General features: G+C 41.4%; 1 protein-coding gene and 1 long non-coding RNA gene across 3 annotated transcripts in view; one reads left to right on the forward strand and one right to left on the reverse strand.

Moving 5' to 3' along the window:
- The window catches only part of LOC111246667 (voltage-dependent calcium channel type A subunit alpha-1-like), an 86,532-nt gene extending 67,344 nt beyond the window's left edge, over positions 1–19,188 (forward strand). Inside the window, exons 17-40 of one of the 2 annotated variants that reach the window (XM_086978132.1) lie at positions 294–584; positions 836–1,173; positions 1,374–1,393; positions 1,527–1,611; positions 1,963–2,259; positions 2,726–2,986; positions 3,202–3,346; positions 3,537–3,737; positions 3,976–4,140; positions 4,548–4,658; positions 5,114–5,197; positions 7,002–7,091; positions 8,843–8,959; positions 9,711–9,776; positions 10,196–10,287; positions 12,293–12,443; positions 13,422–13,549; positions 13,791–14,098; positions 14,219–14,328; positions 16,661–16,736; positions 16,889–17,140; positions 17,321–17,581; positions 17,944–18,366; positions 18,797–19,188. In XM_086978132.1, coding sequence (XP_086834258.1) covers positions 294–584; positions 836–1,173; positions 1,374–1,393; positions 1,527–1,611; positions 1,963–2,259; positions 2,726–2,986; positions 3,202–3,346; positions 3,537–3,737; positions 3,976–4,140; positions 4,548–4,658; positions 5,114–5,197; positions 7,002–7,091; positions 8,843–8,959; positions 9,711–9,776; positions 10,196–10,287; positions 12,293–12,443; positions 13,422–13,549; positions 13,791–14,098; positions 14,219–14,328; positions 16,661–16,736; positions 16,889–17,140; positions 17,321–17,581; positions 17,944–18,366; positions 18,797–18,918 — 4,194 coding nt within the window. In that variant the 3' untranslated portion in view covers positions 18,919–19,188. Of the gene's footprint in view, positions 1–293; positions 585–835; positions 1,174–1,373; positions 1,394–1,526; positions 1,612–1,962; positions 2,260–2,725; positions 2,987–3,201; positions 3,347–3,536; positions 3,738–3,975; positions 4,141–4,547; positions 4,659–5,113; positions 5,198–7,001; positions 7,092–8,842; positions 8,960–9,710; positions 9,777–10,195; positions 10,288–11,543; positions 11,636–12,292; positions 12,444–13,421; positions 13,550–13,790; positions 14,099–14,218; positions 14,329–16,660; positions 16,737–16,888; positions 17,141–17,320; positions 17,582–17,943; positions 18,367–18,796 lie in introns of both variants that reach the window. The other variant, XM_086978133.1, reaches the window with a different exon arrangement.
- Positions 13,421–23,811, reverse strand: part of LOC147758620 (uncharacterized) — a 19,596-nt gene continuing 9,205 nt past the window's right edge. Inside the window, exons 1-2 of the long non-coding RNA XR_015319569.1 lie at positions 22,798–23,811; positions 13,421–19,966 (exon numbers count right to left, since the gene is read on the reverse strand). The exon at positions 22,798–23,811 is cut by the window's right edge and continues 9,205 nt beyond it. This is a non-coding gene — a long non-coding RNA (uncharacterized LOC147758620). The remainder of the gene's footprint in view (positions 19,967–22,797) is intronic.

Genomic DNA, 23,811 nt, shown 5'->3' on the forward strand with positions numbered 1-23,811 from the left:
GCAAATGCCGTACCACTCAGAAACATTATCTAATCTACATGTGTAGACAATGATGGCGCTAGTAATTTCACTGTGATTTGCTATGACAGAAATTCTATTTTGAAATTGTTTCTCCTCGCCGTCATCTGTGTAAACCTTTGTATTTATCATGCTAACCATTGCACATAGCCTTCTATAAAAATTTGATCCGTCGCCTTCTCTTGTTGGCCGTCGCTTCTCTATCGTACACTATTGTCACTGTCCGACAATGACATCATCGCAGCGTCCTCATCACCATGTCGTTTGTCATTTAGGTGATCTGGTCGTCCTTCAAAGAAGGATCATTCGGTCTCTCTGTGCTGCGCGCCCTGCGTCTGCTCCGAATATTCAAATTCACCAAATACTGGTCTTCCCTCCGTAACCTGGTCATATCACTTATGAATTCGATGCGGTCCATCATCTCCCTGCTGTTTCTGCTGTTCTTGTTCATACTGATCTTCGCCTTGCTCGGCATGCAGCTGTTCGGTGGAGTCTTCAACTTCGCCGACGGCACCCCGCCAGCCAACTTCAATACCTTCGCGATCGCTTTGCTCACCGTGTTTCAAGTCAGTATCAACTCAGCTACAACGTAATATCGACATGAATGTTCCACGATTCTATCGCGAAAAAGAAGAACACAGAAAATTGAGTTTTCTCACTCTTCTATGTCGGTTGTATTCGTCGCTTTTCACACTGAAAATCATAGTATTATACCAAATGAATGAATAGCCCCAAAGCGGAAGACATGCGCATCATACAGAGGTGTTGGAATCGGCTCTCTATCTAATCGTAAAAATTGACTGTCACCAATTCGCAGATCTTGACCGGTGAAGATTGGAATGAAGTGATGTACAGAGGGATCCAGAGTCAAGGCGGAATAAACGGCGGAATGATCTACTCATTGTATTTTATCATTTTGGTCATGTTCGGTAACTACACACTACTGAACGTATTTCTGGCCATCGCCGTCGACAATTTGGCCAACGCCCAGGAGTTGACAGCCGCCGAAGAAGAGGACGCGATGGAGCAGCAAAAGCTTGCTAAGGAAGAACTAGAAAAAGAGATGGCCGACCTTCAGAGGCAGAACGGGCCTCAGGTCAACATCTGTCCCCCCTCCCCATCGCAGGCCTCGAATTCGGCTCAGGGTAAAAGCAGGTACGTAGCAATTAAACAGTAACTTCTAGTATGAAAGGGTAGAAGAGTAGATTTCGATGACATATATATACGGTTAGGTGATTTCATTGATTGTTCGCATTAGCTTGATCTGCGATACGTGACCAGCAATGATTGGATAAGGAGATGAAGTTATTCGTTGTTTTGCTATCTAACATACTGATTTTTTATTTACTTCGCAGTGACCAAGAAACTAATCCTGGTGAGTTCTCTTTACGGTTAAATTTCACGTTTGAGGTTAGTTTGTTGTACATATATCAGCTCGCTGGTGATCAGACGTAATAATTAGTTATTTCGAATTGAACCATTTTGTCTTTTTTTAACTGATATTTCAGAAGGAGGAGACGAGGATGAGGAGGCAACAGGCCCAAAACCAATGCTACCGTATTCGTCCATGTTTATCTGTTCTCCAACAAATCCGTACGTGATGGTGACATCCTTTCATAGCTTGAGTGCAGATAGCACCTTAAGTCATCGGGCTAGCATACCTTAAAATAAAACTTGCTTATTACTAGATATAATGACTTCGATACATTCCCTAAGAATATATGTTCTGAATCTAACTTGCAATGTTCAGATCAACTTGTTTAGGAATTAACAATACGTCAATATGATACAACATTTTTTCTCCGTACAAATTGTATTTTGCTTGTCGTTGGAGAAACCCGAAGCGACCCCTGGTCTCTATAATGACCTGTTGGAGACCATATGGCTTGGCCATCATTCATTCACTCAGTGCGTGCCTCGCGTCGATCGTTTCGATACTTTCAGAGTTCGGCGAGCAGCTCACTTCGTGGTAAATCTCGCCTACTTCGATCTGTTCATCATGATTACAATCTCAATGAGCTCAATAGCTCTTGCAGCCGAAGATCCCGTCGAGGAAGAATCGGCCTCGAACAAGATTCTAAACTATTTCGATTACGCGTTCACCGGCGTATTCACGGTGGAAATGATATTAAAAGTCGTGGACCAAGGGGTGATCTTGCATCCGGGCTCGTATTGTCGAGACCTGTGGAACATCCTAGACTCCGTCGTTGTCATATGCGCACTTATTGCATTCGCGTTTGCGTAAGTTTCATAATATGATGGCGCAGTGGGTGGGCGCGTTTGTTTGGGCTGCTTAAGTTACGCGGTGGTCTTCGAACTCAAGCGTGTATACAGTGCGTTACGTGCTGGGAGCCAGCCGTCTAATCGGGCGCCTAACGACTGTGTCAGACGTTGAACTCAAAACATTTAGCTTCAACTTAGCAATTCTACAATATATAAGGATTTCACTAAATTATAGATTGTCGAGCAGGGGAGTAATTTAGGCTACAGTCTCTCTCCCAAATAAATGATCAATATATACAGACACCCTAGACTGCTAGAAATGACAGATACATATCTTTTTTTCCGCTGATCTTATCGGCTTGCCCTGTGGAATTCTGTAGCCATACAGTGCGTCCTCTAGCGGCATTGGTGCGAGAGTCTTGATAAGAACTTAACAAAAATACCCGCGCCGTGTGTGTGCATTTAATTGCTTATTGTTTTTCAGCGGGAGTTCAACCGGACAAAATTTGAGTACGATCAAATCACTCCGAGTCCTGAGAGTCTTGCGACCATTAAAAACAATTAAACGAGTGCCTAAACTGAAGGCTGTATTCGATTGCGTTGTGACTTCACTAAAAAACGTATTCAATATACTCATTGTGTACATTCTCTTCCAATTCATCTTCGCCGTAATCGCCGTGCAGCTATTCAATGGCAAATTTTTCTTCTGCTCTGACCACACTATGCTATACAAGAAAGACTGCCAGTAAGTGGGAAAGACACAATAAGAATTATATGCACTTATTTATTTATAATTATATTACACTCGTATCTGGTATTTTTTCGAAATATATAGTTATTTTCGATCTCGTCGTTTGAGTCGTTGACAAAATGGCTTTCATTAAAGTAACTATGGTAATAAGTTTGGGCAGCCTTAGTTTGTTTACTTCGGATGTTTTATCATGATACCTGTGATTTTAGGGGTGAATATTTCGAGTTCAGCGATGCTCGAAAGCCGCCCAAGGTGATGAAGCGGTTGTGGAAGCGTCAGGACTTTCATTATGACGATATATCGGCTGCCATGTTGACCCTGTTCACGGTGCAGACCGGCGAAGGCTGGCCCCAGGTGAGCGCTATTCCAGTGACCGGATGGCTATTATAGAAAAAAACCAACGAAGAATCTATTTTTCGTTGATAGTAAAGTATAGTAAGCATTGGAGTAGGTCAGCCTCCTATAGAACACTAGTAATGGCAAAGTAATGATAAAAACTAATGACATGCACATGTCTCACCTCCTCAAATACTTGACATTTCAGGTACTACAAAACTCGATGGACTCGACGGACGAGGACAAGGGCCCCGTGCCTCGATATCGAATTGAGATGTCTATATTCTATATCGTGTTCTTCATCGTGTTTCCGTTCTTTTTTGTAAATATATTCGTTGCGTTGATTATCATCACATTTCAAGAACAAGGCGAAAAGGAACTTGAAGAAGGAGAAATAGACAAAAACCAGGTTCGTTCAATGGTGCCGTATAAATAGGATACTTGTGAATGATACCGGCTTGCCTTTACTTGTGCCTTATTTTTTGTCTCCGTCCAAAAACGGCGTATATATAGTATCACCAAAAGAAACACAGGAGAAATTACTTCGGTCTGGTAAGAGAGGTATTGCCGTTTGTCACTTGCCATATACGTTTAGAAGCTTATTTATCCCGGTCTAATAAAGATGCACGTTACGTATTTCGTTTCAGAAATCGTGCATCGATTTTTCGATTCATGCCAAACCTCTTCAACGGTATATGCCCAAGAACAAAACCACCTTCAAATACAAAGTCTGGAAAGTTGTCGCTTCAACGCCTTTTGAATATTTTATCCTACTACTGATTGTGCTCAACACTGTTCTACTTATGATGAAAGTAAGTATGCATGACGTATGCTATGAGTCACCGATCGATCCGATCATTTCCTTTTTGCTGTTAAAATCTATACGTTTTTTTTTCAAGAATGTAGTGCGTTTTATTAGATAAAACCACAGTTACCCGTATGCCTAATGCAGCACCTCAATGTTATCTTCTATGCGGCGCCACCGCTGAATCTCTACGTATCTCGAGAGCACTAGAAACCGTTACATTACGAACTACGACGTAGGATTCGCAAAACGTATTGACGTGTGTTAAGCATCCACTATGCTGCCGGACTCGACCTATCTATCGTATTATTCCCCATCTCCAAGCATGCAGATACAGTAACAAGCATGACAATTTACCCACTTTATCGAACATGGCCGATGTTTAGCTTGATGTTGATGCGTTTCCGTTCACAGTTCCACAATCAACCACCACAACTCACGCGAGTTCTGCATTATCTCAACGCAACATTCACAGGCCTATTCACCGTTGAGTCACTTCTAAAACTTGTTGCCTTTGGAATCCGGGTGAGCAACAGTGTCAGCATACGATTCTGTCTTAAAGGTCCAAGGTGCACTGATCGTTTCTAGACCTACAGCTAGCACACACGTGATCACCTAGGCTGTTTCCTTCTGGATCCTATTAAACTGCCCACTTAATCAAGTGGAAGGTGCCACTAGCTGTCAGACATGGTGAAAAATTCTTGCAATAAAGCTGCGGGATCATCGTATGATTTCTGTGCGAAACACTATCTTGCATTGTGTCTTTTGTTGATTGAGAACATTTTTCTCGATTTTACTATGTACAGCTGTTAGTAGGCACATGAAAGATCAGAACAAAACCTCTCGAGTTTTAGCGTCAACTAGCTACATTTATAAACACATCAATTTTCGGCTTAGTTTTTTTTAGTTTCGAATAAAACATTTTTTTCGGCGATCAGAACAGGTTCCTAATTAAACTAAATAATGTTCTTCATTTGTAGAACTTCTTCAAGGATTCCTGGAATACATTTGATCTGATCACTGTGATCGGGTCGATTATCGACGTACTCGTTGTCGAGTACGGAGTAAGTATTGATTTTATTACATGCGTATGGTTTTCTGCTATTATATTGGTTGTTTGTATTACAAATCGAGATAGCTATTAGAAAAATAGGTGCTAATGCTTTATCAATGGTGCATATGCTCTGGCAGGGCTGCAGGTATATTTTTCGAAACTAGATATACAATGTTAATAGTTATTACGCAATGAACAAACCTGCCATCAAGATTACATATGCGTTATTGTTTCAATACGAATCAATGTATACTACAATTTCTAATGGCTTTTACGTAAAAACTTTTCGCTTGTTAGGTTCCGGTTTTCAGGTCAAGCTTTACTGCGTGTATGCGAACTATATGAGGGTCTACTATACTTGGCTGTTAGTTATTATAAAAACTATTTCCGTGCGCCTAAAGATGTTTGCTACCATCTATTTTCAATGAAATACAATCCGCCAGCATCGACTATTTGCAGCTCTTTGGGATGTGGCAGTGGTTAGACGGGGGCTAAGGCCTCAGAAAACTATGTAGACATCGACTGCGAAAGAATCTTAGGCTTCATGTTTATACTTAGAAGATTAAAATTTAGCGAAAAGTGTATCTCGGTTTGACTCTCGGCCTTGAAATCCTCTATTTATTTTGTAAGTGAACTACGCAAGAGATCCTTCAAACTTTAAATTGCTAATGAATTTTAACGTTTGTATTGACTCTAGTTCTCATCCAAGGCAGTAAAAAAGTGACACAGTCATAAAAAAAATTCAAATTATGAGAACAACTAACTTGACAGAAGCCCTTTATGAACCTGGATGCTAGACTTCAGACTCCGCTTGAATATGTAGGATGCGGAGAAGTTTGGGGGTCGATGTTAGGCTGCCTCCCTTAATAAAACTGCTATAAAAAATTGCGCACCTAGCGTACAATATATTACCCGGTCGAAATCTTGCGAACCATGATGCGTAAATGCACTTCTCGGATGAAGGACATCTCAAAGCAGCGTTTGTGAACAAAGCGCACCTCCTTCCACTTGCGACCGAAAATTTAGGGTACAGAAGAACTGTTTTCATTAAGCAAATTGACCGGAAAAAATCTTACTTGCAGGTAAACACAGCCAAAAAGCTGCAGCTTTAACAAAGAAATCCGGCAAACCCATAGTTAAGAGTGGCCTGGTAAAAAAATTAAGGGTAGAATTTCAGGTTACTCAGAGTTACGAGACCTGAAAAGAACTGATTTCAATGAAAGATTTGTTTGGGCTGTGACAGATTTGAATCGGCCTAATACATCGCGTACCACATATAACAGATGTAAATTTCTCGGACGGCGCTAACAAAAGGAACTCATTTCATAGTTTTCAAACGTATGCAATAGCAAGGATATGATCACATTTCGTAGACAGAAGTGAGCAGTGATTCAGCTTTAAATGCGATTTCGCTGAAAAATATAACGTGAGATTACAGTCGTAACTGGTGGATACCTTTCATAATTTAGGTGCCTTAGATTACATAACAAAAAAAGAAGAGCGACCGATGCTTTATAAGGACGATGGGCTTCAAATCAATGAGAAAATCTGATTGACGAATGGATCGTGCTCTGGTACTAGTATTCGTCAAATTTCTGTTTAGGCCATATGTTGTGTTTAATGCGTATCACCGCAATTTGGCGGTATTTCTATGGAATTCAAGTTAATAGTTACGAGCGGACCTAGCCCACATCTACTAAGTCGGATGTGAGCGGGGTCTTAGCCAGGATCAGATGAGAAAGCTTTTGAAAAGTTGTCTCGAAACTCAAACAATCTGTGTCCTTTTCCTATCGTTCTTCCATTACATGTAAAAGCAGTCTGGACAAAAGGCTATCGCCAATTCCGACATGGAGCAAACTCCACACCCAACTCCCCGAAATTCCCTTCGTCAGCAAGATGCTGAGGTGCGAAACCAGCGATCCCTTCGAAGTAACCCTTACCAAAAATTAGACCACCAAACCCACATTGCCATTGCTATCATTTCCACCAATACCATTACCATTGTTGCCGATGATCCCATTGAGTTCATCATTGACATGATTGTTGTCTGGAATGACCCTGCCCAAGCTGTTTGTCAATGGTCGTGCTACCATCCACTTACTTACCGCATCTTTTTTAAGTCTTCAAGCGCTTTATACTGAAGCGTTGTTCGCCATACATTGTCTTCCCGTGTCCCCTGTGCCTCCTCCCTACTATAATCACTTCGGCCATTAGAAATCAATGAAAAATTATTCAGTTGCCACATCGAGTTCATTTGTCTGCGGACTCGACGTTTTTTACGTTTAGTCACAATCCAGTAATTACCCACACACGTAGGACTGAGAAGTGACCTATCGATTAGCCAGAAGCACCAAGCGTCCAGCGTTGCTGCCGATCAGTGCTTTGAGCTAACCGTAATTAGTTTCTAGTTGATTGATGATATGTTCCTTGACGCGTAGAATGTGTAAACGACTGCCAGTAATAAGTTTCGACTTAATTACTATTGCATACGGTTATATATGACGGGCTAATAGAAGAGCGATATTCGTTAGGACTGTCATTTTTTCGCGCAAATATTGTTTGATACATGAAGAGTTAGTTGCTAGTCTGATACTTTCAAGTTTGGTATAAACGCGCGCGCGTGCGTGCGTGCGTGCGTGCGTGCGACTGGGCTATGTAATGCGTGATGCATAGAAACCAATCGACATCGTTTGCAAGACTAGAATATAATATACACATAGCTAGTCATAAGCCACTGATGAAAATACTAATCGAAGACTGCTGTAGGCTAACGAACAAACAATTTTGCTGCCTCGCCGTAGCTGACTTGTGCTGAATGTCTACCATCATGTATATATATATATATATATACATGTAGATGTACATATACACAAACACGTATGTTGACTTGTTAGTTTGCAAGCGATTCGGATATTTCGCCGATCGTTGGCATTGAAGCTGTAACCTTACCGCATCACGGATTGCTGTTACCGGGAGAAGCTGCCCTGCCTTAGCTTTGTTTTTGTGTGTCTCTGTTAATTTCGTCGAGAAACTATTGAAGCATTTTTTTTTGACAAGAACAAAAAGTGTTTTCGCGTATTGCATGGTCGGTCGCGTCTTTCGTTACTTAAGACATTTGATTTGCGTATCTCAACCAGTTACAGAAATAGCTTGGACTATAGTGAATGCCAGTTGTTGTTGTTGTTGTTGTATAGCGTATACGTTTGAAGGGTCGATCGAAGGTATCCTTACGTCTCGAAATTAACTGTGATCCAAAATTTTCCAAATGTGCGCTAGATTAAGGATTTCGTTGCATCTATGCTAGAGTACAGCCAGCCAGGTCACTGACTGACGATACCCTTTTCATATTCACCTAAACAAGACCACCGCGTTATAATTAGATTCGACTGTCCATACGTGAACAATGCAAGTACTATCGCGGTCAGAGCATACGTCAGATAGACTTAGACTGAAAATGTTTGCTCTCAAATTCTTTCTTTGTTTTTTTTGTTTGTTTCTCCGAATGGACACTTACGCACCAAATTCGCGCCCTCCTGGAATGATAGATCCTTAGATAGTCCTTAATTGATTCATATGCATCCGTTTACATCCTAAAACATACTAAATAAGAATAACAATGTTCAGTCTACTTACGTAAATTGTCCTCATCTTTCAGATAAGTTTCTTCAATGTCGGATTTCTCCGCCTATTCAGGGCGGCCCGTCTCATTAAGCTACTGAGACAAGGTTATACTATTCGGATACTGCTGTGGACATTTATACAGTCTTTCAAAGTAAGTGGCATACGATAATCTAAGCACACGATAGCGCATAAGACGTTATGAATTTTTGTGATGTATGCGTACCCAATTAAAACGAGACCAGATTAAACATCATGTTGTTTTCGATAATCCTTTATGTGTCTGATAAAACTATTAAATTGCGTGTGAACATGTCCTGAAAGGTACCTTGCAAAAAAGCCACTGCTGGTCTGATTCTTCAGGACGCCTCGTAATCGCTAGTTATGTACAAGGTGTACATTTTTTTTTATTTCACATCTAAGAAAATTTCCATTTTTAATCATCAAAAAGTTGACCATATGATCCGATATGGCCACCAAGGGAAAATGACAAGGACCATTGAATCGATAGGTTTATATAATACATTATAATTCGCCACGTTTGGAGTGATGCTTTAAGGTACGGTAGCATTCAGTCGTCGACAATTCCGTTGAACCGGATACCGGTGAACTCAACAAAGTGTTTAAATGTTTGTTCTATATACTTCGACCTTATTTTGTTCCGCTAATATTTAGAAAAAATTGAGAAAAAAAAATGTTCGGTTTATATTTAGGATCGTTTCAATTTCAACGTCGTCTAAATGTATCATAATTAGGACAAGCTAAAAAGAACGACTCTTTTCGAAGAAAGAAAGAAGTATTTCGAAAACCTTAGGACTCGGCTGTTCAGCGCCCATAGAACTGAGATCTTGTATCAATCATATTTTTGCTTAACCATGCTAACCAACCCGTATATTGAATTCCAGGCACTGCCTTACGTCTGCCTTCTTATTGCCATGTTATTTTTCATCTATGCCATTATCGGCATGCAGGTAAGTCGTAATGAATAGACTTGTAACCTGCAGCATTTCAGCGACGGAACATAACAGAACAGAACAGATAGCGACTTCGCAGTTAAAGCAGTAGACTGCGGCGTAGTACTAGAGGGTTGCCGCAAAAAGCGGATTTACGGATCTCGATTACTGAATCCGATAGACTGTTAGCCGCAAACTATCAAATTTAGTCTTTATAATTATTAATTTACTGAAGGGAGAGTGGACGACAATATCAGTATGGATTAAAAACAATTTTCAGCAGATATTTAAAGGTGATCAGCACTGCACAGGCAGTATTGAAGGGTGCAAGATGACGGACTTAAACCCAGTCTAATGAAATCCAATATACTCTTCGAAGTGTCATTGTTAATCCCGAACGTTGGCATCAATCTGAATGTATACGTTAATCTTCTCAGGTCTTCGGTAATGTGAAGTTCGACCCAGACAATGAGATCAATCGTCACAACAACTTTCAGAACTTCTTCCAAGCGTTGATATTGCTATTTCGGTGAGTTCGCATTGGCCTTTGGCTTTAAAGGCCATTTTCTATTGAAGGCCATACACGACCCAGCACGACTTCATATGGTCCGGGAGCATTCTGAAGTTTGGAAATCTTCGAAGAGGTCATCTAGGACGCTCTTCCGAAGATCGCCTTTGGACAGAGTGCACTTTGGATAGACCGAACTGCTGCTCTAGAGGGGCCTTGCAGCGGACTAGCCGTACCTCGTCGGACCTGGAGTATCACACCTCTATTCACACATGGCCTCTTGCTGAACAACTCCGTCCACACTTTCCTTGCAGTTCCTTTATCATTGCTTGCCGTTGTTTCCGACTATTTTTCGTAGGTTCTCTATTGGTAGCTGCAGTAGAATTTCGACAAGTTCGACATAGCTAGATTGATGAGCGTATTAGCGCGAATATTATTTTTCTATCGCGCTTCGGTAGCTATCGAAATTGTTGGTTTCGTCGTAGGTTTATATAAGCAGGTTGCTCATCCTGGTCTGCGCAGACGCGAATTCGAAATTATGTTCGTCCTATTTCGAAACACTTTATGTTGTGTAAAACGGTATTTGATGTAAAACACTGAGAAAATGACTCGCCGAACACTCCATTTTGCGATTCATCAAAAGATAAATATCTAAGTGAAAGCCACGACGAAAATGAACAATTGTAGACTTTCAACTTTTCAACTTACACGCTCAGTTTTCGTAGTGATGTCCCAACGTAGAGCAGTAGCCGATACGAAATATGGCTTCGTCGAATCTTGCCAGCAATAAGTCTGTAGAGTTGATTGGCATTTGGGAAAAATTTTGTGCATCATGGTCGCGGCTAAGGTTCAGACTCTTGTGGGGCTTTTACAACAGAGGGACGAGTATAGGTCCATTCGGCACCGTAGTTTCTAGTTTAGGGGTGCCCTCTAGCAGATATTCGGGTATTTTAGTAGATAGTGAGGACACATCAGTAGAATCTGGTCACTAAATGACTCTAAAAGTGATTTTATATTACAGTTCTCGTAGAGGTCAAAAGACAACTTGTAGCGATAGACGTAGTCACCAGTAGTAGCGATTGTAGCAAACGTAGCAAGAGTCTAGTCCGCTCATCAGTGAGCACCGTAGCCTGTAGAGATTGCAGAGATATCGTAGTGTACGCAAATCGTAGGAAGACATTTTGAATAGTTTAGATTAGTCTAGACTAGAACTCGTGGTAGTAGCGGTAGCTGTAGCCATAACGGTAACGCGCTCTCTTTCGGCATCTTCTTCGTAGGTTTTCGGTAATATCCAGCTTGCTCCCGAGACCCAAATTACAAGGCACAATAACTTCAGAAACTTCTTTCAAGGATTGATGCTATTATTCAGGCAAGTTAGGGGGTCTCTTCATCAAGCGGCGGTACAATTACCGGCCGTTGCCATTTGCATAAAAAAAAACAAAAATTTACGCAGAAACCGGTTAAAAATTGGCAACAATACCAACATTGCCTACAACAGCTACGAGACCAGATCTCTATTGCCTTCTTCAGCCCGCCCACTATATAACCATTAGCACTTTGAGCTATCGTTATATTTCGTTGATGAAATCAATTATGTTATACTGCATGCATACGACCGCATATGGTGGCTACCGTTTTACGAAACAATGTAATTGCATTAAATAGACGATGCTATCATACATTAACTAGATCTCGCAACGTGGCGATTGTATTCCTAGGGATGAGATGAACTTTTGATCTCCGATCGCGTCTACTTGTGTTCCTATTGCATCTTTCATTTTTACAATGTTCAATGGCTGCATGGCTTCGTTATTGCATACGACGATTTCGTGTTACCGTAAACATTAGTTCGTACGAAAGTCTTACGCGTATGATACGTAGACTAACAATGTCGTTTATATCCCATAAACGAAACGTTATGGTCTTGCCGCTTCTCTTCGGACCGGGGAATTCGCCTGCGAACGTGCAAATGTTCGTCGCTGGCCGATTTGTACGAATATGCGCAAAAAAACAAAATAATACACAGATGTGCTACGGGAGAGGCGTGGCAGGCCATAATGTTGGCCTGCATCAAGGGGCGTCCATGCGACCCGTTAACCAAGAAAGAGACCAACGAGTGCGGGTCAAACATCGCATACGCCTATTTCGTGTCGTTCATCTTCTTCTGTTCATTTTTGGTAAGGGCCAACAGCAGACCGTTTTATGCGCATTTTTCTGATTTCCTTAATTTCGTTTGTCCTAATTCGCTCGTGTTGACAATGATACGATTAAGAACTCTCAACAACACCGACTGCAGCGGCCTCTTGCACTATATTCAAACGCCATTCAATAGACATAACTGGTCCATAAACTAAACTGCGTACGTTCTTATTGTTTTATCATGTTTTGCCTAAACAGCTTCATGGAACCACTTAAAAAACAAGTTACTGCTAATACGACTGCCGCGGAAAAACAAAAAAAAAAATAATAATTTTGGCTTTCTAAAGACTTCGGTGTATTACCTCTACCTTGTTTAATTGTGATAATGATAGCTTCTACAATTGCCAGCCTAAGCGAAAGCTTTCACGGAAAAGAGCGACTTTGTAGAGAAAGTAGTGGCCTTCCAACAATGAAAATGTTACTATAGATAAGTAATCAACTCAGCATTCGTGTTTTCATCTTGCGTTTATAGTTATCGGCCTTTGCCGCTAACTGAGACAGAGTTTTAAGCTTAAGTACCATTTCAAAACCATCGACTTGATTGATATATATATATATATATATATATATAGATATATATATATATATATATATATATATATATATATAGATAGATAGATAGTATAGTTCATAAACTTTGTATAAAAACAAGACTAAACACGATCCTTTAGTGCGGTCGTTTAGTTCCCATTTAGAGCTAATATGCTTGCATACAGAAAAGAAGAATGTTCGCATATTTTACGACATGAGACAATTGTATTGTAAAAAGCAGGTCGAATTATCGTAAATATCTATTTACGTACCTAAAGCCTCAATAGTATGAGTTGCGCTCGAACATATTATATAGTATTTTTTTAGTAAAAATTGCTTACTATACTACGGTATTACGGACTGGCAGCATAATTTCGAAACAAATGCTAATATTATATGTAGACTAACGTCCGATTACTATTCAGATGCTGAATCTATTCGTGGCTGTGATCATGGACAACTTCGATTACTTGACAAGAGACTCGTCTATTCTCGGAGCCCATCACCTCGACGAGTTCATTCGAGTGTGGGCCGAGTACGATCCAAACGCCACGTGAGTAAATTTTATTTTAAACAATTTCTACGAAAGCTTATTGGACATAAAGCAAGCTCCCAACATTGGCATAATATATTACGATGCATATAACAGCTCTACAAATAGCAACAAATAAACTACATTTCGAAACTATTATGCGACATTTCCATTTCCCTTCATTCCCTTCATTGAAGTGTAATACGAGTATGTGGTCAGAGTCAAAGCCTACTGATAATACTATATTTATCGATTTTTTTAGGGGGTACATCCATTATACCGAGATGTACGACATGCTGAGGAACATGGAGCCACCCCTTGGTTTTGGAAACAAATGCCCTTACAGGCTGGCTTACAAGAAACTGATTCGTATGAACATGCCGTTAACAGAGGAGGGCAAAGTCAACTTTACCTCAACGCTGTTTGCGCTGATTCGGGAAAACCTGTCGATAAAAATGCGACCCGCTGAAGAAATGGATATGGCAGATAAAGAGTTGCGAGTCACCATTCAGAAGCTTTGGCCACTTCAAGCTGAGAAGGTCACTGACAAACTAGTCCCCCCAGACTCAGGTGCGTTCGAAAATACTTTGAAAGGAAGATAGTTATTTGTCTAGCTAACTCAAATGATTCACTCGCGTGGTAAGTTTTTTTCAGCGAACATTTTGTGACAATTATTTCTTCTTTCCTCAGAGCTGCGTACAGGGAAATTAACAGTAGGCAAAGTCTATGGCGGCCTTCTGATTCTGGAGAACTGGCGAGCTCACAGGTTTCAAGTATTTCCGGGAGCGGGATTATTCAAGGTGAGAATTACGTACCTTGACCCAGCTTTTACCCCATATCAAAGCTCATGTTCACTACATTCAACTAACGCGCTGGTATCACTAAATTTAATTAATGATTGAATATATGTGAATAATTGCCGATCACACAGACTAATCTAGATTGTACCAGAATAGTGCAAACAAACACACGTACACAGACACGCCTCAGTGTACAGTCGTCTCAGTTTAAAGAAGATCGTCTTATAAATAATTCACTAATATTGCAAAAGGGTTCCGTGTTCCCGCCAACAGTTTGCTGTAAGCCGGCTAAAGAGTACTAGAAGAAGTTCGAATTTGATAATTGCAATGGCCAGTCGGAGCTCATATATATCTACTTATATGGCAGTGCCCTGCAACTCTTGTCTCCCCTGTTATTTGAACTACGGCTAACGTACTCAGTTTCGTTTCAACGATCTGTGGATCACTCGTTTTAAATATTGCAGCAACGTATTTTCTGCTGCGCAAAATACATATTAGCTAATATATCCGCGCAAATCCTGCGTTTTTTTTCGTACGGCATAACAAACGGCTTCAGGACAACGCCGCAACTGTCCAATATTGTCTCAATGATACGTGCACATGTGATAGTTTAAAGTTTATCGGCTAGAAATCCAAACGGTCAGCCCGTGTCTCACCTCTGTATCTCAACCATAACACCACCATTCGGCCATGACAACGTCACTCTACGTCGTTAGCGTTTTGCGACCCATCCTTCGTCACACACGCCCTGGCATCATGTTGGCGGAAAAGATCCCGTCACAAAGTTTTTTTTAACTTTTTTCTTTCATTTTCCACTCGGGTGTTGCAGCTCGTGCAGCCTGCCATACGAACGCATTTTGCTAAACAATAAATCTATTATATTTTTTTTTCGTTCGAAAGTAAGCAGGCTTCGATATATGGATGTTTGAGACGCTATAAACGCGCATGTCCAGTGTCCTATATTAAGATTAAGGCGCTACTGAGGCATTTCGGTAAAAGCGGAAAACGGAATGAAAAAAAAGCGCGATTGTTGAAAAGGCTGCCTGAGCATGATTTACGAAATATAAATTTTTAGAAATTCTAATTAAGACAAAAACAATGCATCACATTGGTACCATCCGACATCGATGAGGAAGATTTGCGGGCGTCTTTACAGAAGAGTGTCTGCCAGTCTAAGCGACATTTTGCCGTGAAGATGGACCCTAGCCACGATACCGTAACCTGCCTTCTTCGATCAATAGGTTCTCTTTGAAGTGGTGTCGTTTAAAGTAAATCGGCCCGCCGGTGCTGCCAGTATTTTACTGGTCACGGGGTGAAGCGCCTGCGCAGTAACAGATTTTTCTGGCGTCTCTATCTCAACATTAAGATGTGAATTCCTGCAGGTGGTAGACCTCACGCCAAACCTGAAGCACCAACTCTATCCATATCTAACTTGTGTATAGTAGTAAGGCGAAGGCCCGGTGTAGTGGAAAACGTTCGGGGAAGCTACGGCAATTGATCAATATCTCTAAGCAGTTTTGTTTAAACGAAGCTTCTCGCCAAAAAAGTTTTAATTAACACGATTAATTTGTCGTGCCTTACGACAACGCGAGACCCAATTCCACAAACATCTCCTCAAGGAGTTACAGGGATTATTCTTTACAACGCTCCCTAAAAATAGATACTGGGCCTTTATATCGAATCAAATAGGAGGCGAAAATTTAACGAGTCAGACCGACCTCATAACCAGCTAAGCAATATTTTCACAAACTACTTTGCCCAACTTCAGTGGAACACATTTAAAAATATTGTCAAAAAACCCGTATTATAGAACAGGCTACACTACGGATTAATATTGTACTAAAAAGATACCAAATGGTAGTGGGAACGTTTCCGCCAACCTAATATTAATTAAATTAGCTAATGTGATTTGAACATACCCTAATAGAATATTTCATAGCGTTAAAAAGTTTAACGAGCTTGTAAGTAAATCCTGCAAATAACCAAAGTAGGGCGTCCTCTGTATTTGCGGTTTTCGTCTTCTATATGATACATTTGTCGCTTAACCTATCGTCATGTTTGCCTTCGACCTATGACCTCTCTGTGGCCATCGTTGCGAGCGCTGGCGAAGACCCATATTGTTTGCTGACGAAGTCGCACTAAGGGAAGAGATACAGCCGTAATAACAAACTGTATTGCATTGGAATTGCATCCAAACGAATGTTATACATTTCCGTTGTCCTCGTTATTGCTCTATGGTATTGTCGCTCAACGTGAAATTGTTGTTGGTTAATTATCTAACAGTTTGACTTTTCTTACCGACGATTATTATTGTTATTACGCTCTGTCCAAGGTGGAACAAATGGAAGTAGCGGCAGCAACGCAGCAGCGGGCCAGCCACGCAGCTCAGACTCAGCAGCTCCAGTCAGGTAGGAAACTAAGTGCTAACTCTGCAAGTTCCATCTTAATCTTGACTAATTACAACAGCTAGACCGCTGCGTGTAGGTGCATTTGATCAAATTTACCAATCTTTACATTTGGACACAGATAATGTTCACTATTGTGCCTGAATGCTGAATAGGATCGGAGTCGGGCTGTTCGCACGGTGGCCCGTCGAGTCATCTCCACCCGGAGCGCAGTGTGAGAGGGCGGTCCCCGTCGCCGCGTCGCCGTGGCTCGTTGTCGCCTCCAGAACAACGCCCAGATGGACGTCGGTCCTCTTACTTGCGAAGGCGATCTCCGTCGCCTTCGCCTAGAAGGGGCTTAGCGGACGCAGTTAGCGATGTCGTCGACATGGTCAAGTATGAAACCTCTCGGAGAGGACGAGCTAGGGGTAAGTAAACTCTGAGAGATCACTTACTGCGTATATTTTTGCATTGCACAATTGGCATACATATTCTATTGCATCCAGTCGGTTTAAGCGGATCGGTATCCAATCGTTGACTCTATTTTGCCTTCGTTTTCTTTCGTTTCTTCTTTCACTGCGGTTCTGCTCGCCAATAATAACTTCAAGCCCAATTACACGGAGATGAGTACTTCTCGTCACCACGTCGGTTCGAAAGATCCCCCAGTCGACATCGTCATGGCCAACGGCACCACTGTCATGGTACAAGCAGTAGGCATACTAGCCCCGAATACCGAACAACTCCTCTCAATAGAAGATCCCGCCCACCATCGCCTGGTAGTCCTCAGGCTTTATCCCAACATCATTCAGCGTTAGCGCATCACCATAGAAAACAACACTATAGGACCCACACACAAAGTCACTACTACGGTAAGGGCCACTAGCAGAAATATCTGCCTAGAGGAGACAACATGGGAAACTGTATTGAAATAAAATCGTGACTGGGTCTTAGCTAAATCGCAGGTCAAGACTTCATGCTTACAAATTTAGCTTCCGCAATGAGCATTAGCTAAATATGTCAGCTTGGTTTTTGATCGAAGCAACTTCTTTCGATTGATTTTTTGCGCGCTATGCAGTAAACATGCGCATTTTATCAATAATTTTGTTTTTTTTGAAAAAACTGAAGTTGTTCAATAACTTTATTCAATCCTTTTATTACTGTCGTTATTGGATCGCCATGTCTGTATGATCGTTTGTCGGTTCTGTGATCATCTCGACTACGGAATGGACAGGAACCACCGGCGGGGACCGGAAGTCGCGGTCGCCAAGCCCCGCGACATCCGCCCAGAGTTTGCCGGTAGCACCGGGTATCTTCGCATTGGGCAGCGTTCGACGAGGACGTCGATTGCCACCCACGCCCAATAAACCCTCCACCCTATTGCTGCTTAGGTCGGCCAACGTAGATAACGTTGCGACGAACTATCAACTTCCATCTGTGGCGCTTTCACCAACGTTGGCGCACTATCGCCACGCCGGATCGATAAACTTCCCAAAGGTCAGCGCTTCTCCAACGCGTTCGACCCCATCCCACGTGACAACATGGAGTAGACATGAGCCCTATCCTAGCTACCGATCAGCAAGCACGCAGCCGCCATTCTATGGGGACCTGCGTCATCTGCCGCCAACTCAGCAGCTGCCGAATGGGTGCAAGCCAGGTGAGAATTTGATTAAGCGAGACAACTGACAATCCCCTCAAGACTCACATGGTAACGCATAGCACAACCTAAAAATATAAGCAACCCTTTAAATGTGAGATAAATCTAGGGCATGCTGTAAAGTTAAGCAAAGGGAAGATGTCTTTTTCGTAACAAGACAATTTCTATCTGATTAAACTTGACCTTAAAAATAAGTTTATCACTCGTAGATTAGGTCAGCGGCGTATGGAGACGTTCAAGGAAATAAAATATCGTCCCTACACTCCTTGTAACATCCGATGCCCCATAGGGGGTGTTCCGCAAGGTGCTGATATATATTTAAGAATCTCAACTTATAAAACATGCGACCAAATACAGGTTATATATATGGAGTGGGCAAGCTATTATTGATGTCTTTCTGTTGCCATTTCTTTTGGGCTCCGGACATCAGGAGACCCTCTAGGATCGAGTGCGGGATTCTGGGGAGGGCACACCACCCACAAACCAAGGGACACCATCATCGCCGTGCACACCCCGCGCGGCTATAACGGCTCCGATGACGAATGGTGCTGACCCGAGGACAGCGAAGAGGGAACGCTGCTCTGCCCGTTAGACCAGTTACTGTTTGAGGTCAGATCGCCGTCGGATCCGGAAGAAGTTTTCACAAACGACAGTTTCTCCTGATTCCGCATAGACAACTGACCACATCAGCAAACGACAACATCATCGCTATGGGAAACGCCCCGCATGGGACCAGGCCACTCGCATGGGGGCGATTCTCCGTGGAAGAGGACCATCTGTAAGCTCCCGACAAGCACGAAGAAGCAAGAGAAAAAAAAGAAAGCAATTAAACATATAAACCGAGACTATCTATTGATCTCTGTGTGTTTTGTGCTACTACTACCAATGCTACTAATAACTGCAAATCAATTCTCTATAAAACCGCTCTTTCTACTGTAACTAATTCTACCTCCTACAGCCATCTCCTACTGCTACATCAACGTGGACAACAGTGTTAATAAACGGTGATATTATACACAAAAGTGACTAATGGACACCATTCACTCTTGACAGACCAACCAAACTAAGGACATAACGTATTCGCCATGATAGATGATGAAACAAATAATAACATCATGAGTATGAAAGGTGATACAATGACGATGTAATGAATGAAGTTATGATTCAAGTTCCGAGTACGCCAACTACTTCTTGTCGCGAATTTCCACCAGCATCACATCTCTCATCAACACGGTTATATATATATGTGCTGTACTGATAATGTTACGAATAGTCATGACGATAACATCACTAAGCCATTTTTTTTACATAACGCGTTTGGTAATCTATGTAGACAATAAAAGGAAAAATAACATAAACCACGACTGCCGCACCTATTCGAATGGCGTGGCGCTCCTCTGACTGCTGTTGATATTATGACAATGAATAATGCAAAACAGAAAGAGGATACGAGAGGGACAAGTTCTATAGTGTTAGGTGATGACGATGTCTCGAAGGGCGTGGACGACTCTTCGTTCTTGTCCTGCGTGCACTATGGTCTCACGGCCTTCGGGGATTTTGACTTAAAGCCCGTCCTCGCAGTGTCCTCGAGCCGTATTTTCTAGCAAGTGATACAAGACCAAGGTACCTTATAAGTGTTAAAATTATGTATTTTCAAGCTACAGAAAATGGTAAGAGTAACAATAATAGTAAGTAAATAGGTGATCGACCATCATGCAAGTAACGCTATTTATTGTATCTAAGTAGTATTCCTAATATCATAATAATGAAAGTAATAAGAAAAGAAAAAGTATTGAAATAAGCTGCTTTGCTATAAAGACAGCACACTCTTGCCTCTCCATACACTAGCTACTGTGGAGAACTAGGGCACATAGTGACATTACTTATATATGATCTCTATTATCGTATGCTGATCTCGATCATATACCGCTATCACGAACAATTCGTGTACTTATCATTAAGAACTCGAGCAGCATATAATATCAATAATTCTATTAAAACAATATTAGTGTTATTACTAAATAAGCATTAGAACAACAATGACTAATAACGATGACATTACAACTACTTTATCAACAAACACTATCCTATCCTCTTTTTTCTTTTTTTCAAATACCCGACCGTGATTACCTTGTCGACTATTACTACTCCGTCCTGCCAAACCGAGAGAACAGGTCGGACGTCTCTGCAAGCAGCTACTGCACGACTACGACACGTAGTTCACAGTTAGAGTCAAGCAGAATCAGATATGGATTTCGTCTGAGAAAAATGCTTTGTCGGCTTTTTGTGAAACAGCTGACAACCCTCAGATCGTTGACCGGTGCTCTGATAGTTCTCACAGTATATACTAGCAACGTAATATACACTGGCCAGTGCTGTTGGAACGAGAGCATTGTGTAACACTCTGATTTTCTCGGAATGAGGTTTGAACTCTGATGCACGTCAGCTGCAATCAGGGGCCAGAGTGCTCGACAATTAGTAGTCTCCAATTTCCAATAAGGAGAATGATTGTATGAGAAAAGTGAAGAATATGTGATAATCGTGTCGTCACACACAGAATACCATTATCTCTAGTCGTACGAATTGTACTACTACTGAACATAACAACAATGGATGACTGAGTTATTACTATGATGGTTGGTCGTATACAAAATAATGCCAATAAATGATATATATGAATATATATATATCACTGCCAGTTAGTGCGTATGGAAGATTATAATAAACAATAGGAATTTGCAAGCGTGGGTGACAAAGAATGAAATCGATGCTGTGTGGAAAAATTTCCAGGACGTAGATCATAGGAAAGTTGGAAGATGCACGAGTTGAAGCCGATAACGCGCAATACCAATAATATTAATAATTGATAGGTAAAAAAATACTCTATCAATTAAATAATTCAACTAAGGTGAGAAAAAGAATGAACCCAAAAAAAAAAAAAAAAAAAAAGCCTAAACGGTCGTAAGAGCTATTAGAACTAACTACTTATCAAAAGCAAGATGGCCTCATGAGTGCGGACGGCACAAATATACACAAACAAACACTGCATATTAAAATGTGAGCGAACTCTAAATATGGACGCTTCACTTAGAGGAATCACGGCCGGGTATTTTTCCCTCTATCGAATAACTTGTAGGTTGAACTGCCGTATTGGAGGCAAGCTTCTCGCGGAAATATACAAGCTAATTAACATCAAACGCAGAACCAAACCGCAACATAACAGGTGAACGCGATACAAATCAACAAAATACTGATTGACTCCTAATTAATGTAGAACAAAAAAAGAATAAGCTTAGTACACAATAGCAATGAGCACCTCGGCAACAATGTCAAGATATATTCGATGACTATGACAAAATGGAGAACATTTGCTTCGGCCAAGCTGTTGCGTGCAATTCCTCAACAGAAAATTATAGCGGCAGTAAATTATCTGTCACAAAAATACTCTAATTATATTGAAACTCCTTCTTTTTTGAATGCACAATATACTCTTCAATCAAGGCTTCCCTTTGGTCAACTTTAACGCCTCGCTGGCAAAGGCTTTGCAACAAGCGACGAAAGTTTAGAATAGTCGATGTGTTGACTATAACGCCAAATGTTGACATAAATGGCAAAAAAATACCATAAAAAAATACTATTACCAATACATACATCAAATTTTAACCTAGAAACTAATTAGAGTCATTGCATAAAATGTCCGTGTACACAGCGTATAGCGTATCTAGCGCATGGACGACAGTCTCAATCGTAGTAGCAAATTTAGCCTATTCGGCTCGACGTAGGCGGCTTACCCTGTTTCTTTCTGACCATTACGTTTGCCTGTGTCCTGAGTCTCTTCGGAACAGGACGAAACATTCGTGCAATTTCATTCTATTGGTATAAAATGCGTTAATAAATGAGGATTGCGACGCACACAGCTATCGCTTCGCTTTGGGGTGCCAGACCATCAGCATCCTAGACACAACGGAATAGGCTTAAACAGGCCAATCAAACACGACGATACAACAATAGAAGTTTTTATTCTTCTGACATCAGCAAGAATATTATAGTGAACGATACCAAATATCACAATCACAACAATAAACATCTAATTAAATTAAACAAGTATGTGTCAAGCAATTACCAATAACCATCGTGTATTTATAACGATCAACAACAACAGCTGGAGCATTACAACTTGTCAGAATACCATAATTTCCGAGGAGAATAACAGACATTGAAAAACAAAGGTCAAATAAACCTTGAACAGCTAAAAGTCAGTCATAATCCTGCTCATGAATAGAATAGACCTAACTAACGCGGAATTGGCTATGAATTCAACGACAATTCGAAATAAAGGCCTCAACAACAAAAATCTAAATACAATAACCCTTTAGAGAATGCGGATAAACAATGAGACAAGGGCACACCAAGCAATCAGACCAAACATACCCTCATAAAGGAGCCATCTTCAAATCGACGAAGACAGATCAAGATGATGAAGAGTTTGCTGAAGAATACGGTCGTTCAGGCGCCAAATACAGTTTGCCAATACTACTACTTCTATAACGGTTTGGCGACGGCCTCAACACCGTACTCCTTTTTACCGTCGCCAGTCGCAGCGTCCGCCAGGTGTTCTCAATCCTTTCTCACCCGGCACCTAACCGAGCGTGTCTCGAACCCTTAAGCGAACAAAATGGTTGCTTTTCTACATAGTTGATTTGTATATGAACGCGTGTGTTGTATCACAACGGAGACAAAGATGAGTGCTTACACTTTACTACAACGATCTTTCTGAATCCGACGGCGCTCGAAGGATCGAGGCTCGCGTGGTTGCCTAATCTTTACTTCGGGCAGTAGACGCTGCGAGGCGCCCATCATCGTTCCGACTACTCTGCTATCTTTATGCAGGAAGCGAGCATTAGATGTTTCCTGCCGGTCCATACCGTACAGAGTCTCGAGGGTTGATGTCGGTGACTCGTTCAGAGCTCCGACACTACCACTGAGACTTCCGAACATTTGTCCAATAGCGACGACGACGACGACGACGACTTCACTCAAAGAAAAGTGTGAGTTTGCTTCGAAGCAAACAGTCGACCGGCAGGAAATATCTCTGGCCCGCTCTCTGAACTACTATCTCTGATCTCTGACTCTATTACTGTTTCTTCCACATTTCTCTTCGAACAGTTACGAACTTCTGCTATCTAACTTTACTAACTCATTCTCAGCTCTCAACTATTCAATACTCACCAAACAATCAACTGACGCAGATGTCAGTTAATCTAATATACCTACTCGTTCTGTCATAAATTCATTCTACCTCGATCTTTTCATACGCGTACCAGTGCCTATTGTATTGATGATGCTGGCTACTGGAAAACGCAGAGAAGAATCTCCGGCATTTCAAAAAACTATAATAACAATAACAATGATAGCAGCAACAATAGTTAACAAATATCACCCAAT

Source organism: Varroa destructor, unplaced genomic scaffold, assembly GCF_002443255.2.
Source record: "Varroa destructor unplaced genomic scaffold, Vdes_3.0 BEIS01000001.1, whole genome shotgun sequence".
Classification (NCBI taxonomy): domain Eukaryota; kingdom Metazoa; phylum Arthropoda; class Arachnida; order Mesostigmata; family Varroidae; genus Varroa; species Varroa destructor.